This window comes from Monodelphis domestica, chromosome 1 (genome assembly GCF_027887165.1).
Source record: "Monodelphis domestica isolate mMonDom1 chromosome 1, mMonDom1.pri, whole genome shotgun sequence".
NCBI lineage: Eukaryota > Metazoa > Chordata > Mammalia > Didelphimorphia > Didelphidae > Monodelphis > Monodelphis domestica.
In genome coordinates, this window is record NC_077227.1 from 507,332,012 (window position 1) to 507,350,942 (window position 18,931).

At 40.1% G+C, this 18,931-nt stretch overlaps 1 protein-coding gene across 1 annotated transcript in view; it reads right to left on the minus strand.

The window, feature by feature from the left end:
* EYA2 (EYA transcriptional coactivator and phosphatase 2) overlaps nucleotides 1–18,931 on the minus strand; it is a 264,430-nt gene that overhangs the window by 129,719 nt on the left and 115,780 nt on the right. Inside the window, exon 5 of the mRNA XM_007475803.3 lies at nucleotides 15,330–15,446. Within this exon, the coding sequence (XP_007475865.1) occupies nucleotides 15,330–15,446 (117 nt within the window). The remainder of the gene's footprint in view (nucleotides 1–15,329; nucleotides 15,447–18,931) is intronic.

The following is an 18,931-nucleotide window of genomic DNA, read 5'->3' on the forward strand; positions in this document are numbered from 1 at the left end:
GTAACAATCAGTTACATATTATTTATTATATATTATATATATATATATAATATATATTATATATGACCACTCCAAAGTGGTCATACCTTTCGAGATCCAAAAATTCTACTGCTAAGAATCTATTCAGAAATTCTAAAAGGAAAAAAGAGAGACTTCTTTCTTCCAAACTACTCATAGTTGCTCTATTTGTCATAATATCAACTGGAAATAACCTATACCACATGCCTAAAAATTGGAGAAAAACTGAATTAATTATGGTTTATTATGTATTATCATTATGGACTCAAAAGAAGTGATATGAGGAAGAAGGAAAGGGGTTATATGAGAAAATGGGTTAAAGAATGAGCAGAACCAGATCAGTACACTCACTGTACACAGTACACAACACTATTTAAAAAACAACAGCAAAAATCATAAACTAAAAACCCTCCAACCAACAAGAAAAGAATGAAGATCTCAAAGAGGACAGAGCTTCTAGTAGAAGTGGAATCAAAGTGCTTTCTTTGCTTGTTGGTTGGATGTGAATTCTTCAGTCTCTAGGTTAAAGACTAGGGTCTTTGGGCTAAGATCTTATCCCCTGCTTGGTATACTTGTTTGATTGTCTCTGTAGATGGTTGTTGCATTTACAAAGGTCAGAGAACTAGTCTTGAAGCCAAGGAGACTTGGGTTCACATATTACCCCTAACACTGGTTGAATAAACTTGAAAAAGTGACCATCTCTCAGGACCCTAGACAATTCTTCACAGAGGAGGTGCTGACCACTTGGAAGACTTTTCATTCATTTGGCTCCTTAAGACATATGAAATGATGGATTTCTTAAAGTCTTCACTCTAAGATGTTCGGCTGAGCTTGAGAGTTTTTTTTTGCCTTTCTCTGTATCTCCAGCACAGTCCTTAGCTTATAGTAGGTGCTTTAAAAATTCACTAATCTAGTCCCTATCTTCTATTACATTTAGAATTAAAAGTAAAATTTAAAACCTCACAAAACAACATCCCAGAAAAGATTCCTCCTTTTAGGAAAGACAGGTAACTTCCTCCTACTTGGTCTCTTTTTTGATTCCTAGCTAGAAATTATCTTGCAGTCTCAAGTATTCGACCAGGAGAGAGTGTGTTGATGACCCTGGGGAGTCTGGAGAAGTAGGGGCTTCCTGTATTCCCAAACCAGTCAATACTCAGTCTAACTGTCCTGGCTGAAATGGGTTGGTTAACTGCTCTCCCCAGGGTATATGACTCTCCTTCCCAATGACCTACCAACTTGGGCTTAATATACTTAAATCATAAGCCCAGAGCAAAAATACAGCCAAACATGAAAGCTTCCCAGGCCAAAACCCTTCCAAGGGCACAGACGAGGCAGCTAGGATGACCATGAACACGGCTCCCTCCAGGGGCTGTGATCCTCAATGAAGCAACAGAAACCCAGGCTAGAGACTCCTTTAATTTTATTTTTTTGGCTAGTTTTAAAACAATCAAGTCAATTTAGCACGGTCTGCTCCGGTGTTTTGAAATCTTTGAAAGAGATATTGTGCTGATATGTGTGGGAGTAGGAGGGGAAGGGGACCTTTATTTATACTGTAAAGAGCGCCATCTGACCCCTCCTGAAGGAGGCCTCCCCCTGATGAACTTGCAGGGGTATGAAGCATGCTTTTGCCGCCGCTGTCTTAGACTGAGACTAATACAATCCAGCTGGGAAGGAGAAGCCTTGACCTGCCCCTCCTGCCAGGGAGGTTTCAATTTTACAAAGCTGAGCAGTCTTGGGGACAGTGCGCCATGTGCATTCTTCTTATGCCCTTTTGCTGATTAGCCCCAGCCTTTTGATGACCCTATGCAGGGTCACGGTGGATTTCTCAACGTTCCCCTGCCTTGGGGAGGAGGGGAGGGGGCAGTGCCATGCTTTCTTTTGCAAGATTCCAGGAAGTCTGTCATCTCCTCTGATCCTTGGCAGCATGGTGGGGTAGCAGTCCTAACCTGGGTGTAGGTAATTGGAATTTCAGAACAATCTTGCAATAGGACCTTTGAAGTCCTTTCCTAAATCTGGTCTCAGTATCCCTGAAGGAACAACAGAGAAGTTACACCAGGTGATTATGATCTTTGAGGTCCCTTCCAACTTTAATCTGGGGGCAGGTAGGTGGCTCAGTTGATCAAGAGTCAGACCTAGAGATGAGAGGTCCTGGGTTCAAATTTGACCTCAGACACGTCCTAGCTGTGTGACCCTGGGCAAGTCACTTGACTCCCACTGCCCAGCCCTTACCACTCTTTTGCCTTGGAACCAAACACAATATTGATTTTAAGACAGAAAAAAAGTCTATCAGCCTCACTGACAAAACAATCTTCCTTCTCTCCAACTGCCCTTCAACAAACATTTGGCAAGCACCTGCATGATACAGAACTCTGAGCTGGACTGATGGGATAGATGTATAGAGAGGAAGACAAAGGTCCTGCGTTCAAGAAGTTAATGGCCAAGAAGGGAGATATGACACACATATATGGAAAAAACCCCATAATTCAAAAATAACTAAAATGTAAATTAATAATTTTGCCACAAAGGTCTGTATGAAGGGGATAGACTGGAGAAAGAAGATAGGCTGGAAACAAATAACCATTAAGACTAGAGGGCTCTGGGGGGAATAATTGTTAATGATCACAGGTAATATGATCATAGACTTAGGTCTGGAAGGAACCTTTTATGTCATTTAATACATTCTTCTCATTTTACAGATAAGGGGACTGACCTCAAGAGAGTAGAAGTAACTTACTCTAAGGTTACTAAGATAGCAAAGTCAGGATTTGAAGCCAGGTCTCTGATTCTCTGATTGGGGTAGCTAGGAGGCATAGTGGATAGAGTGCTGGGTCTGGAATCAGGAAGTTTCACTTTATGGAGTTCAAATCTTGCCTCAAACACTAGCTGTGTAAATCAGGGCAAGTCACTTAACTCAGTTTGCCTCAGTTTCTTCATCTGTAAAATGAGCTGGAAAAGAAATGGCAAACCACTTCATACCAGTGCCAAGAAAACTCCAAATGGAATTATAAAAGACAACATTTTTTCACAAAGAATTGGACACTGAAACTAAACAAGAACTGAACTGAACTCTATTTCCAAGTTCCTCGAGCAGCATATACCTCCAGTATACCTCCACCTTCTTAGAACAGAAGATAGAAATAGCCCCAGCTAAGAGCACTGATATTCACCACAAAAATGTCATTTTGGACAATCTACAAGAGGGGTGAAAAAACCACTACCTCCAATTGATCCAACACAGTTCTACATGGGAAATATCCCATACGATAATCCTTCAGCAGGCTAAGCTCCCCTGAAGGAAGTCAGTGTTCCTCCATGTTCAAGTCAATAGCCATCAATCCACCAGCTGCCTTGCCATGCTCCTCTCCCAAATTTATCCCCTGAAGATCACCTGTCTGGCAAGAGTCTCCCTGTACTAAGTGAGGCTGGTTCTTGGATTTGGGATATGCAGGTCTTCTCCCTGCCCATACCTGAAGCCTGTCCAGCATGGAAGGGTCTGTCAGAACATGTGCACCAAAGACAATGACTTTGAGAACCCAGTCTTTTCTGCACAAGGGAACCTCAGATTGTTATAACAATCATGCCTCTTCAGAAAAGGACATGTATAGTAATTCTGCATCTTTTCTAGGTCTCTTAGCTAGTTGGAGAGAGAAGTCAGAACCAGAACCCAGATCCCTTGATTCCTGATCCATGGCTCTTTCCAATAAGCAGTGAATGCCCTCATTTCAGCACTAATACCATGAAGACACTGGTTCATCATGGAAGAATTCTAGGTCTAGGAAAACTGGCTTCAGGTCAGGGTGAATGTTGGTAAATGTTTAACAAAGGGATCTCCAAAAATGCATACGTAACACACTTTCAAGTTTAATCTGAACTATTAACATTTTCTTCACTGCCTTCTTAAGTCTAGATGATCAACAAAAAAATCCAAGTAATCATTCTGACAATTTGAGATGTAAATGCTTGTTTCTAAAAATTTAATAATTGTGCAGGAGAATACCCCTAGTCTTAGTCTCAGTTCTGCCACTAACTAGGTTACAAATTCATTGGCGAGCTATTTCTCCTCTTTGGGGCTCAATATCCTTATCTGTAAGTTGAGGGAGTTGGACTAAAATGATTTCGCAGGTTCCTTCTAGCGTCTGACATTGTATGTTTTAATGATCCTTCCAACTCTGAAATTCTGTCTCCTCGTTTAAACTCAATCATCTACATTCCATCCTATCAATCTGCACAAACCAAAGCAAACAGGTAACCTTAAGGTTTCGCCATGCTGTAATGGAAAAAAAAATAAGGAACTCAGCATACTTCCTCAAAACAGAAACAAAAATATGTTCCCCTGCTACCGCAAGACCAGAGACAAAACTAATCTCAGCTGAATGAGCCTAACAACAGAGAATGGGATATTTCCTATTCTGAATAAGCAGCACAAACTCTTAAATCTATGCAATTTTGCTTTTTGGATAGGCTATGATATGGGATGTCTACCCAATTAATGATAAGGTGACAGGGAAGCTGAGCATCGAATTCCAAAAGTCTAAAATAAATTAGACCCTCAAGTTGAACCTCTCCCAAGGGAAGAATTCCTTATGGATCTCTTGTTCTCCCATATAATCCTTTGGTAAAATTCACGCCTGCATTTCTGAACCCAAATTTTCCTTTAGAATAGACTAGTAGAGCTTAAAGATTAGAAAAGTCCACCTACCAAATACAGCAGCCATGAGAGCCTTAGGCTACAGTTTAGACTGTTGTGCAATTGTGTTGGGCAGCCTGTCTTTTGGACAACAAAAACCTGTGGTTGGAGCAACAATGATCCAAGCATTGGCTTGCCCGCCTTGTCCACATGCCTGCCTGAAATTCTGGAAAGGAAGCTGGGCAGCCACTGCAAGCAAAGAGCAAACAAACAAAAAGCCCTTGGCATTCCTGACACGCTGGTGCAATTAACAGAGAGGGAAATCTTGCTGTGTGATGAGATTTGGGGCCAGTTTTTTCCCTCTCTTGAGTCTCAGTTTCCTTTTCTGTAAACCAGAGGGTTGGACTAGCTGATTCCTAAGGGCTCCTCTACTTCTTCAAGTTTATGAATCTAGGTACTGCCTGCCTAGGTACTGTCTAGGGAGACATGAGCATCAGACTTCAATAAATAGAAGAAAAGAATTAAAAAACCCAAACCTCAGACTAGAGGCAGTGTCTAAAGGGAAGGGATTAGTGTCTAGCAGATCACTGATTACCTTGAGGCTGGGGAGGTTATTCAGTGAGACTGATAAAGATCACATTTAAGTGGGAAGATTCTTGGAGAATTTTTCTAAGGTTCACCAAGGTGTGACTGTTATTCTCAAGAACTACTTTAAGACTTTAAAAAATCTTTTCGAGGGGAGCTCATTTCTCCCGCCACCCCCTTTCCAATAAAACTTTAGAAGCAGAACAAATCACTTTGCTGAAAGTGTGCAAATTATTTATCCTGTAACTTTGCCTGGGACCCATTTTAGGTTTTTCTCTGAGCCAGGCCCCAAGATGTGCATCTATACACAGTCCTTCTAATAAATACCTCTGAGCCTGGAGCAATGTTTTTCTCTTGCTCTGAACCCCTTAATTATCCTTTTCAATTACTGAGCAGAAGGGCATATTGCCCTAGAGGGCTTAGAACATGCTGCTCTTGCTTTTATTATTATTATTTTTTAATCACTAGGGAATTATCATGGTGGGAATGTGGACCCTGATTCAGGCACTGCATTTTCTTGCTTTTTGAAATTAATAGAGAATATCTCCCTTACCACAAAGTGGTGGGAGAAGTGGCTCACTCATTAAATTTATATTACATATATGAGTGTGTGCATTTTAAGCAAGCTAAAGATGCACAACAAATTTCTTTGAAAACATGAACCAGACACTCTGTCCTCTTGGATTCTAATTTGTATTATATTTGTAGATTACTCTATTACAAAAATAAATAATATGGAAATAAGATTTGAGTGATACATGTATAATCCAGTGAAATTGCTTGTCAACTCTGGGGACGGGGCACAACACAAATCATGTAACCTTGGAAAATGTTTAAAAAGAAAATAAAATTTAAAAGAAAAAATAAGAATTAAAAAAAATTGTGCCTGTTTATTTGTCTTATCCCTAATGCTAGACGAGGAGCTTTGTTAGAGCGGGACCCAGGGTCTATTTACCCCCCACAATGCCTTGCACGGAATAGGCAAGAACTTAACAAATCAACTTTTAACATTGTTGTACTCAGAATTATGTACCAAATGCCATCAAAATAACCTTCCTTTAACCCTATGCCTGTCGTTGGGCTGGCATGCGGGTTGTAGGATGGGGACCAGATCTGTGATTTCATTGATAAAGGGAACTCTAGGAAGAAGAAATGCTAGTCATGCTGGCTAGGACCCCCTGTGATAGGGGGCACATGATAGATACAGCACTGGGCTGCATGGAGGAAGACCAGAGTCTGATCCTGCCTTTGATGCTTACTAGCTAAGGGACCAGAGGGGGAAGCCACAATTTGCCTCAGTTTCCTCAGCTGCAAAATGGGGATAACAAAATCACCTTCATAACAAGGTTGTTGTGAGTGTCAAATGAGAAGATATTCCCTTAGCACTATTCCTGGCACATAGCAGATACTATATAAATGCTTGTTCCCTTCCCTTTCTGCCCCCTGACAGCATTATACTCATAAGTTAAGGGACTTCTCCAGGGTCACACAGTCACTAAATGTCAGATGTGGCCCTTAAACCCCAGTGTTCCTGGCATAGGGTTGGCTCTCTGGTCACTAGGCACAAAGTAGATGCTAAATAAATATAAATAAATAAATAAAATTAAATAAATAAAACTATTGATTGATTGGTTTTGTGTCTCAGATCTGAAAGCGATAGGTGAGTGTTAATTACATGTGCTCTACCTACTTCTCTAACTATATTGACATATTTAGAGTTGGAAAGGACTTTAAAACTACTGAGTCTATGGGGCAGCTGGGTGGCTCAGGGGGACAGAGAGTCAGGCCTTGAGTGGGGAGGTCCTCCTGGGTTCAAATATGACAGACAGACAGACGCTTCCTAGCTGTGTGACCCTAGGTAAGTCAGTCACTTAACTCCAATTGGTTACCACTCTTCTGCCTCAGAACTTGTACTTAATATCAGTTTTAAGACAGAAAGTAAGAAATATGTATTTATACATAGTCCTACTTTCTGTCATATATATGCACTCTTACTTCCTATCTTAGAATTGACATATAAACACATACATATAATATGTAATATATAATATATAATGTAACATATATAATATAATAACAGGATCAAACTAGTTAAATAAAATTTATTCATAAAATTTTATTAAAAACTATAAAAGGATCAAAATAAAAATTATTTATAAAATAAAAGGATAGTTTGATCCTTTTATTTATATATTTATACATATACAAAAACAAATATATAATATATTAATAATAAAATAAAAATATTAAATAATAATCAATATATAAAATACAAATATATTTATAAATTTTTATAAATTTTTATATTAAATTATTAATATATTAAATTTATATTTTATATTTATATAAAATATATTAAATTTATAAATATTTATAAAAGGATCAAACTAGTTTTATATACATATGCCCTTATTTATTTTATAAATATTTATAAATAATGAGACTGAGACTTATAGGGAATACGTAACCTGCTTGAGACAGGGCTCTTTTTGCCCTATCAGGCTGCTAGATGGAAGACCTAGGTTCTAATACATCTCAATTACTTGCTGTGTAATCCTAAACAACTTGCTTAATCTCTGGGCCTATGTTGATGCTAGTGCCTTCTCTCTTAAGATAATCTCCAATTTATTCTGTTTCTTCTTTTTTTTTTTTTTTAAAATTTAGAATATTTTCCCATCATTCCATGATTCATGACTTTTCCCACCCCTCTTCCTTGCCCCATCCCAGAGCCAACAAGTAATTCCACTGGGTTATACAAGTATCATTGTTTAAAACCTATTATTCTGTTTCTTGTTCGTAGGTTGTCTTTCCTTTAGAAGGTATGGTTTCACCTCCATGATTATATTTGATCCATACAAACAGTCCAACAAACCAGATACATTTATAAATACCAGGTCCTGGTCCAAATGGACAGGTCCTTCCTCTTAGTCATGGACTCCCCAAACCCAGTCTTTTATCTGCTTTCAGAGATAGCGGAGGGTTGGAAAGAGAGTTGGCTCCTTAGACAGACAGAGCTCCTCTCCATTAGGACAGCGGTTCCCCTATCCAGATGGCATCAGACATTTACACGTTTCTGTGGTCCTTGTTGCTGACAGATGTTGTTGGGTGGTGGGAGGAGGAAGATGACTTTGTTACTCAGACTCACACTTCTCCCTTTCTGCTCTGAGAACACCTAACATTGTCGGAAAATGTTGGGGCTAGAAAGAAGTTTAGGAATCATTTAGGTGCCCTCCCTATACAGATGAGTAAACTGAGGTCCCGAAGACAGCCAGGCAGTGACTTTCCCAGTAACATAAGCAAGTTAAGTAGCAGAGGTTTCCTGACTCATGGTTTAATGTTTACTTGTCCTTCCCTCCTTCCCTCCTTCCCTCCTTCCCTCCTTCCTTCCTTCCTTCCTTCCTTCCTTCCTTCCTTCCTTCCTTCCTTCCTTCCTTCCTTCTTCCCTTCCTTCCCTTCCTTTCCTTCCTTTCCTTCCTTCCTTCCTTCCTTTCCTTCCTTTCCTTCCTTCCTTCCCTTCCTTCCTTCCTTCCTTCCTTCCTTCCTTCCTTCCTTCCTTCCTTCCTTCCTTCCTTCCTTCCTTCCCTCCCTTTCCTTCCTTCCTTCCTTCCTTCCTTCCTTCCTTCCTTCCTTCCTTCCTTCCTTCCTTCCTTCCTTCCTTCCTTCCTTCCTTCCTTCCTTCCTTCCTTCCTTCCCATATATTCTTCTTCCTTCCTTCCCATATATTTTGTCTCAGTATCCCTTCTAAGACTGAAGAACAATAAGGGCTAGGCAATTGAGGTTAAATGACTTGCTCAGGGTCATATAGCTAGGAAGTGTCTGAGAGCAAATTTGAACCCAAGTCTTCCTGACTCTTGATGCTCTATTGTGCTACCTGATTGTTCCCTTTAATGTTCTTTCTACCACTCTGTGCCACTTTTTAATCTATACTATCTATACTATATGAATACTATCATCCACCAGAGTCCTGGTCCTATGGCAGCAAGAGGTTAAATAAAGAATACAAAAGCACAACTCAAGTCCCTATGTCTATTCTGTACAACTCTGTAACAAGTGGCAACTATGGAGCACAGTGGATGGTGCACTGAATGTTGACTCAGAAGTCCTGAGTTCAAATTTGATCTTGGACATTTACCAGGGGCAAGTAACTGAATTGTAGTCTGTCTCAGTTTACTCATCTGTAAAATGAAAAATAATACTAGCACCTACCATGAAGAGAGCTATAAAGCGATTTGCTATATAAATGCTGACTGCAAAAATAATTCTTTTAAAAAATTATTATATTTCCTAATTCTTTTATTAGGGCAGCTAGGTGACACAGTGGGTAGAGCACTGGGACTGGAAGCCAGAAAGACTTGAGTTCAAATCCAGCCTTAGACACTTATTATCTGTGTGACAATTGGGCAAGTCACTTCACCCTGTTTGCCAATTTAGTTTCTGAGAGGCCTCCCCTTCTTGGAGGAGGCTGCCGTGGGTTGAGCCCTTGCTTAATTCAACACCAAGCCCTCTGGCTGAGGGCGTTAACCCCCTGTGTGGGTTGAACCCGAGACTGGAACAACATTTAGGGTGATAAGCTAGACTTCTTACTCTACCCCTCTTTCACATTTTTTCTACTTTCACTCTTTTTCTCCTTTTGTAAATAAATATGCTAAAAAGTCATTTTGACTTCAGCTGTATTAATTTTTAAAATCGGTGGACCACATTCTCTTATATTTAGTTCCAAACCATTAATCCATACATTTGCAAAATGAACTGGAGAAGAAAATGGCAAATCACTCTAGCATCTCTGCCGAGAAAACCTCAAATGGGGTCACGAAGAGCTGGACATGATTGAAACAGAATTCTCTTATTTTTATAGATAAGGAAATGGCAGGTAAGAAAAGGTATTATACCAAGATCACAGCCAATTAGAGGCAGAATCAGAATGAAAATGTAGGTTTCCTGCCTTTCTGTCCAGGGCCCTTTCACTACATTGCCCCCAGTAGCTCCTTCTATTCATTGACTGTGGAAACTTTGCCTGAGTTTTTCCTGTTAGCGGAGTTTCTGTCCTGGTGGCCAATCTGTGAATATTCTTGTGTCTCCAGCTCCTCCTTTCCACTACAGGCTATCTTGGATAAGTCCAGAAAGGCAGAGGCCCAGCTATTTAACAAGGGTACCACTATGTATGAAGGTTTCCTCCTAAGTTCTCTGTTAGTTAAAATTCACCGTATCCAATCACCTCTTTGTAGTGATTTCAGGGTTACAAAGCACTTTCCTCGTGACACCCCTTTGAGGTGGGTAGTACAGATACCACTATGCCTGTTTTATAAAAGAAGGTAACAAGGATAAACTGTGACTCGCCACCATTACTCAATGGCACTCAGAACTTAAATCCAAGGTCTGTCCTAGTTCTAAGTCTTATATTCTTTCTACTACCCCACACTCTTCTCATATCAAAAAAGAAACTTATTTGACTTCTTTGCTATGAAAGTCCTTAATTCAAAGACAGATATCCAAAGGAACTTATACTTTCAGCTTATACTTTTACAGCTCTAGGATTTCCTCTTGTTAATGAAAATTTCCTTTTTGTTAGTAAAGGTGAGAGGGGAAAAATATGTATGGGGGAAGATTTCCCAACAGAGAATATAAGAAAATGTTTCCCAAACTCTCTACTTTTCCACATCTGCTTTTGCGTGTCTCAAGAGAACCCCCCCCAAAACTTTTTTTTCTCTTCTAGCATTAACCGGGCAAAGAGTTTGGCTTTTAAATGATCTCTTAGGGATTATTCTTAACTTAGTTCCCCATTTGCTGCCCCCACCCCAACACTCTCTCTCTCTCTCTCCCCCTCTCCCTCTCCCTCTCCCTCTCCCTCTCCCTCTCCCTCTCCCTCTCTCCCTCTCCCTCTCCCTCTCCCTCTCCCTCTCCCTCTCCCTCTCCCTCTCCCTCTCCCTCTCCCTCTCCCTCTCCCTCTCTCTCTCTCTCTCTCTCTCTCTCTCTCTCTCTCTCTCTCTCTCTCTCTCTCTCTCTCTCTCTCTCTCTCTCTCCCTTACCCCCCTTCTCTCTCCCCAGCTGTTTCTGTCTATCATCCCAAGCTTTCTTGGATGGGGGAATGACCAAATCATACTGTCACAGTTAGGAAGGGGCCCACCCTCTCTCTAGACAAAGGGATAAAGCTCTGAAGCCAAATTCTACAAACAACTATAAAAGTCTACTTACACATGGAACCTGCTGCGAGATGCTCAAGGAGACACAAACGTAAAGAAGCATAGATGTTGTGAGGAGAGATAGATTATTTCCTAGTGAGTGAATTAGGGAAAGTTCCATGGAAGAAGTGCCATTTGAGCTGGGTCTTGAAGGCTGGAAAGGGTTTCAACAAGCAGTCATGGTGAGAGAGAGATAGAAGGGGCATTCCAGGAGAGGATTTGGAATGAATAAAGGCATGGAGATGGGAAATCCGAGGGCCTATGAAAGGTGTAATAAATCATTTCCTTTGGTTGGAGTGTGGAGTGACTTGTAGGATCAGCCACTGGGAGATTGTAGAGGGCCTTGATTGTCCTCATACATAGTAGGAATGGACACAACTGCCCTAAGCTTAGGAGTGGGGGGCGGGGGGGGGGGGGAAGAGATCAGTAGGAAGCTTAACCAAGTATTCTGAGAAGACCAAGGAAAGGCAAGATTCAGAAGAGGAAAACCTAACCCAAATCTACTCAGAGAAATTGCTAGACCACAACAGAAAGTCAGCATGATGCTGAGTTTGGTGCTTGCCTCCTAGGGAAAAGCCTAAGAGAGAGGCAGCTCGCCACTGGTCTCAAGAGGAAAACTGAGATTTGCTGCTCTCCTAGGAAACAGGGAGAGGATTCCATTTGACTCTTGTATAATAGAAGGAACAATGGCTGGATCTGACATGGGGGTTCATAATTTAGGATCTGTGAACTTAAAAAGATTCTGTGAAGGGTCCAAAGGTTTCACCAGAGAGCCAGAAGTTCATTATGCAAAAATCAGAAGACCTACGTTTAAGTTTTCATTTTGAGAGAACTTGGGTAAGTCATTTAACCAAATTTTGGCTTTCTGTTACAAAAAATAGATGAGAAGTCTTGCATTACTGGACTGTGAGGATTGAAATAAGTAATGTCATAGACTGCCATGATAGGGAAGGGCCTTCATAATCCTCTAGATGAAGTCCAGAGAAGTGATTTGCTAAAAGTTCCATAGCTGCTTAGCAACAGGACCAAGACTAGATCCTAGGTCTTTTGACTTCTAGTGGAGATAGGCTAGATTTGGAAGTCAGGCAGACCTATGTTCAGACACTTGCAAGTTGTCCAACAATGGGCAAATCACCGAAATTTCTCTGAGCCTCAATTTCCTCATCTGTAGGATAACAGTACTTCTCAGGACTGTTGTGATGACCAAATAAGATAACTTTGCAAACTTCAAGGCAATATATAAATGGCAGCTATTGTTATTAATAGTCATTCTTATTACAATCTGCTCCAGAAGAACAGGCACTGAGAGACTAAACATACCTTGATATAACTTTAACTTGGTACTATCTCTGAAGCCTTTCAGCTTCCAAGGCAGGGACAACACTCTAAATGCCACAGTCCTGAAGCAAAACAGATCTCCATTAGACCTTCCTCTCTTCCCTGCCCTGAGGGATTGGTTTGCAGAGATATTTGTGCCTGTGTAGATGTTTCCAGCCCCACAACCACAACCACAACTGGGCTTGCCCTTATTTGTCAACCAAAATGGCAGTGGAGGAAACAGGAGCATGTATGTGTATATGTGTGTATGTACACACATACACACAGGAATGCATATACATATATACACACACAAATGCATGCATGCATGCACACAAACACACATGCATCCCTGTATAACACTTTTAAGGATTGCAAAGCATTTCCCCACAATTCATGAAGGTAGCTCTCAATTACCCAATTTTATAAATGAGGAAACTGAGGCTCAGAGGAGGTGAGAGGATTTTTCCAGGGAGTGAATTAGTTAGCTAAATAGTAAGGTCAGAGTCAGGGTTTACACTCAGATTCTTTAACTCCAAATCTAGTAATCTTTCCAATTCATCATACTGTCTTGAGATAGGCACCATTAAAGCTAAATAATCCATTAGGGTTAAAACTAGATATAGCTTTCAGGGGTCAGCATCTCGTCTGGGACTGTTCCCTGCATACTTCATAGAAAGAGATTTTGCTGGTCCTCTTAGTTTGAGTCACGAGGGACTAAAAAGTGATAACTGTGAAAAAAAAACCATCCAAATAAACCTGTTCACCCATTTTGGCTCTCTCTAGAGATACATGCATATATAACACTGAATTCTCATATGGTCTCTTTCCTCTCTCTCTGTCTATATACATATCCAAAGACATCTCTAAGTATATATGCCTCCTCCTCTTTCTCCTCTCACTTTCCTTCCCTCCCTCTATATTCTTTGCCGTACGCCCCCAAACATAAAGGCAAAGGAGAAACACCACCCTGGCTTTTGATGCTTTGGCTTTTGTTCCTTGGACTAGTTTATATTCTTAGGAGGAAAGGCTCTCGCCAAACACTGCTACCATACTAGCAAATACGCTGTAATGAAGGAGGGATGTTAATGACCGTAACTAGCTTGTCCAGAGAAGACTGCCTTGTAGGTCTGGGGAAGAGAGGTCAGGAGACCTGGGGACCCACGCTAGCACTGCCATCAGCTCCCTAGGGGCTCTGGGGCAGTCCTTGTTAGGTACTGGTTCTGTTTCCTCATCTTTAGAGCAGGGGCCGGGGGAAGGAGTGAGGGACTTGATCTCTAATGTCCCTTCCACCATGACCACCTATCTTCTAAATTCCCTCTTACTTCTAACATCCAGAGAATCTTTGCCTCTAATGGCACAGCAAAGGGAAAACATACCTTCCAGCTTTATAAATGTGGCTTGATTTCCCCTCTCAACCAGAATTCCAATCCTTCTCCCTCCCCTGCCTTCTTCCTCACTTCCTTTATTTCTATTTTTTTCCCTTTTAAAACATAAGCTCAACATCTCCCATTCTGAAAAGGGAATAGTTTGAGAGTTTATTTATCCTCTGGAACAACTTAAAAAAAAGTTAATATGAAGCACATGTGCATGGTTTCTAAGAGTTCTGTGTTTAAAAAAAAAATACTTAGGGAGGAATATATCCAGGCTTACAAAATGCCTGGGTTGTGTCAATAGCAGTTTATAGCCATTAGCATTAAGTCTGAACATAGTTAATTGGGACACAGTGCAGCTGCTGCAGCAGCACAGGGGGATGCTTGGCCCACACTTCCTGATACAGTCAGAGCTGTATAAAATCACCTGAAAAGTTCCCATGGTCCATGGAGGAAACAGAGTAGAAAACTTCCCTGATTCTACAAGGGGGCCATGGGGCCAGACCTTACTTATCTTGGGACAGCTGCTTTCTGGAGCAACCTGTTTTACCTTTCTTCTTATTAATTTTTTTTTTAACTGTACCAATGAGTCAAGGCGGGAAAAGGAATATTTAATAGACTTAGGAAAGAAGGAAGGAAGGGGGATGGGAGAAAAAGAAGTTAAGAGAAGAATGGAGCACTGGAAAACAGAATTGGCCTGGGTATTCTTCTCTGCTCCAACAGAGGAGGGAGCGAGGTGACATAGTAGATGGAGAGCTGGATAAAGGAGACAGAGAGAACTGAGTTCAAACATGGCCCCAGATACTTGCAATGTGACCCTGCGCGAGTTACTTGTTTGCCTCAGTTTCCTCAACTGAAAAAGGGGGTTAACAAGAGCATCTACCCTCCAGGGTTGTTGTGAGAATTAAGCGAGATAATATTTGTAACTTGTATTTGTATTATTATCACAGGGTAAATCTGAGCAAGTGACTTATCTTTGTTACACCTCAGTTTCTTTATTTGTAAAGCTTTAAAATCTCTCTGGTCCTCTTCCACTCGAGAGAATTCCATGATTTTTCTGCTTCAGAGATTGGTAGACTGTCAGGAGCAGGGAGAAAGAGATTGTAGCTTTTCCTATTTCATGGTTCTGCCCAGGGCTGGCTACAATTAAATTATTGGGTGCCTGAGGACACTAGATTTAGCTGCCTGGCTGGAGGCAAACCAAATGGGGCATTTCATCATCATACTGACCGTGCATCTGGTAGGTGTAAGGGGTCTGTCCTGTGGGTGGAGTGCCAAAACTTGAGCCATAGCTGAGGAATCCACTCTGGCCAGGAGAATGGTTCAAGCTGTCTTCTGTTTTGATACCTTTATCGGATGAGAAAGAAATACCTGAGGATAAGTGGTTAGGATGTTCCCTTCCCCACTCAGAATGAAGCTTTTGAAATTCTACAGGTCAGGAAGGGTTTATTATTGGCTTTCAACAAGATGGAATCTCCTCCCAGGAAGTATTATTATTTTACAAACTTTGATTCTATCCATGCTTATTAATGCTTTATGCCTTGCTCTAGGATTATGGGTAATTTATATTAAATGGCTTAATCTTCTTTTTATGAAGGCTGGAAGACATCAAGGATGCTGTCAAGGGCATGTACCCCCTTCAGTAGGAGATGGCATAGGTCACTCTTTAGCCCTTAGATTCTGTAATTCCCCTAACAAATATTTATCAAACATCTACAGTGTGGAATGGCCTGCAGGGGGGAATATTTTGGATGCATTGTGAATAGGACTCCCCCCTCCCCCCAAGAGTAAGGATTATTTTTAAACTGAGCTATCCACCTTCTCCCCATTGGACCCACTTGTGATCAAAGGCACCCATTCGCAAGACAGCTGGCTGAAAGAAAAGAGTCTAAGGTCCTAGTGAACCCTGACCTTGTCGACATCACATACTTAACATCACCACAGGATGGAGGATATTTATCGGCATACACAGGATGCTGAAGCAAAGACACCATCCAGAAGAAGCTACTAACCTGGCAAATAATAAAAAGGTCTGGCAATGCTATCACCTTTGGAGGACTGTCTTAAAATCTCACACCAGCACTATGAAAATGGTGAATGCCCTAAAGAAGCTTCTGCCACATAACACCGATGTTCCATCTCATTGCCCAGAAAAATGAGGCTACTTCTTTGTCTTGTGACAGTGTCTACACATCAGGGTGAGAATGCCAGAACATGGAAGGCCATAGAACACCAAGAATATTAACAAAGCTGTAATAGATAGCACTTACACAGTTCTTGAAGGTTTGCAAAGTGATGTATATGTGTATATAAATATATATGCTTGAATACACACAGATATGCATGCACATACAACCCTAGAAGGATCTTGTTTTATGTGAACAAGACCTTTTGGCTAAGTTGAAAATTTTGCCTAATAGTGAATCTCATTATTAATAGGTATTTCTTATACGAAAGTATCTAGGCACTTTATGACTTTTCTTACGCTTATCAGAATTCCTCTTGTATTTGGGGGCCTTTTAAAATAACTAAATAGCATTAATAAAACAAAGAGAAGCCCTGCCTTGATGCGAATGTGACTTGTTACAAGAGAAAACTTGAAACAAAGACTGATGCACAATGTAATGACACACACTAGCAATTCTCAAGAGTGAGAGTAAGGATGCCATGAGATTATATGCTGCTTGGAAAAATGGCTCAAATTTAGCACAAATTAAAATTTTTTATTTTACATATTATTCAGTCTTTATTTTTTTAATTGCCAATTGCATTTAATTGAATCTGCATGTGTTGAGTTGATGTAAAAAGAGGTCCTACTGTAATCTCGTTTGATCCTTAGATCAAGAAATCTTTGAGGTAGGTGCTTTTATTGCCCCCATTTTACGAATTGAGTAAACTGAAGATAACAGAGTTTAACGCAGCTTGTCTAGTGTTATTTTGATAGTGAACACCTGAGGCAAGATCTGAACAATGTTTATCCTGACTTCAAATCTAGCAATCTATCCACTATGCCATCTAGCTGTCCACAAACCTAGAAAAAATTATCTGGTTCAAGACCTCCTAACTGTGGGGCTCATGAACTTTATAAAAGACATTTTGATAATTATATTTCAACATAATTATTTTCCTTGTAACTCTGTGCATTTTATACATTTAAAAATATTATTCTGAGAAGGGACTCAAACTTTATGAGACTGTCAAAGGTGTCCCTGATGCACAAACAAATTGGCTAAGAATATGATCTAGTGTATTCTTCTTACTTTATATAGATAGGAAACTAAGGCCCAGGGAGGAGACAAAATGCCCAAGCAATGAAGGAATTGGTACTAAAACACAGGTCTCCTAAGTCCCAAGGTAAAAGACTCTTCTCATTGTACAATGCTGCTGCAAAAGATCTACTTATCTACTTTGGATCAGTTACCTTTTGGTCAGAATCAGTGGTACATGATTTGGAAGGTTCTGTGTGAAGCTAAAAGGCTTCAAGGTCTGGGTCCTGTGTTCTGTCCATGTTCTAGCCAAGGCAGAACTAAGTACCACAATGGAAATAACTCTGACCAAGTCTAGGTCAGTTCCCTCTCCTGAAAGTCTTCGGAACATATCCTATTGTGTAAATGCTATGCAAAATCTCAATGCTGGACAGAAAAACTGTTTTATTGGCACAAACATTTGTAAAATCAAAATTAACAATAATAATCAAAATTGGGTCAGGAAGATGACTCTTTGTTACAAAAATGCCCCAATGAGACATGAATGTATCCCAACTAAAATCCTATCATCTACAGGTAGGATTCTTCAAGAATCTTCCCCAATTCCTCTTAATTCTAGTCCCTTTCTTCTTTTAGTTATTTCCCATTTATTCTGTATATAGCATGCTTTTTATTAAATTGTTTGCATGTTGCTTCCCCCATGAGACTGTAAGGTCCCTGAGGGCAGGGGCTGACTTTGCCTCTTTTGTATTCCCATTGCTTGGCATAGTGCCTGCAAATAGTAGGCACTCAAATGTTTTTTGGCTGATTGGATGAGAGCTTGGGGAAGTAGCCAGCCTCAATTTATCCCTACCCCAAACCCTCTTAGATAGTCTTCTCTTCTTAGGAGAATCATGTCTAGAAATTTTTCAACCCCTCAATGTATCAATGACTAAGTTAACAAAATAAGCTTTTAAATTACCTTGGTAGGAGACCAAAGAGCCTACTTTCTACCAAGGAAAAACAACCAAAAATAAGAATACAGATTCTCAGAAAATAATTCACTTCTGATTTTTGTGAGCCTCTAAATTATAACTATAGACATATATATGTATATATGTCTATAGAGAATGTAATATAGAGTTAATGTGAGATAAGAGATCATTGAACAGTAATTAGGACCCAGTTGATATTATTTCCCTACTCAACGACAAATTTGTAATGGACTCAACCCAGTTGCATGACTTCCTTAGTAGTGTTTAGCAGTTCATGCATAAAAGTAGAGAAGGCAGATAGCAGAAGTAAACCATAAACAATGCCAAACACTTGAGCAAGAGATTTAGTATTAGAGTAGTACATGGTATAAAATATAGATCTAATCTCATTTCTTGCTATACTGCTATCTAATATACTGCCTGTCTGCTTCCCATTCTTTTTTTCCTTTGGCTCTCTTATGATTTTTTTAAAAAGTGCTTCACTCACATTATTTTTTAAAAAGTATCACTATTATTACTCCCTCACTCCCCAAGTTTTTTACTTCTCTAATGTTCTGAGATCTTAAATTTCAAATACTAGTCTATTCGATGTCTTAGATTTAATTCTATTCTACTAACCGAATTTTCTATTTTCTGTCCACTATTGCCTTTT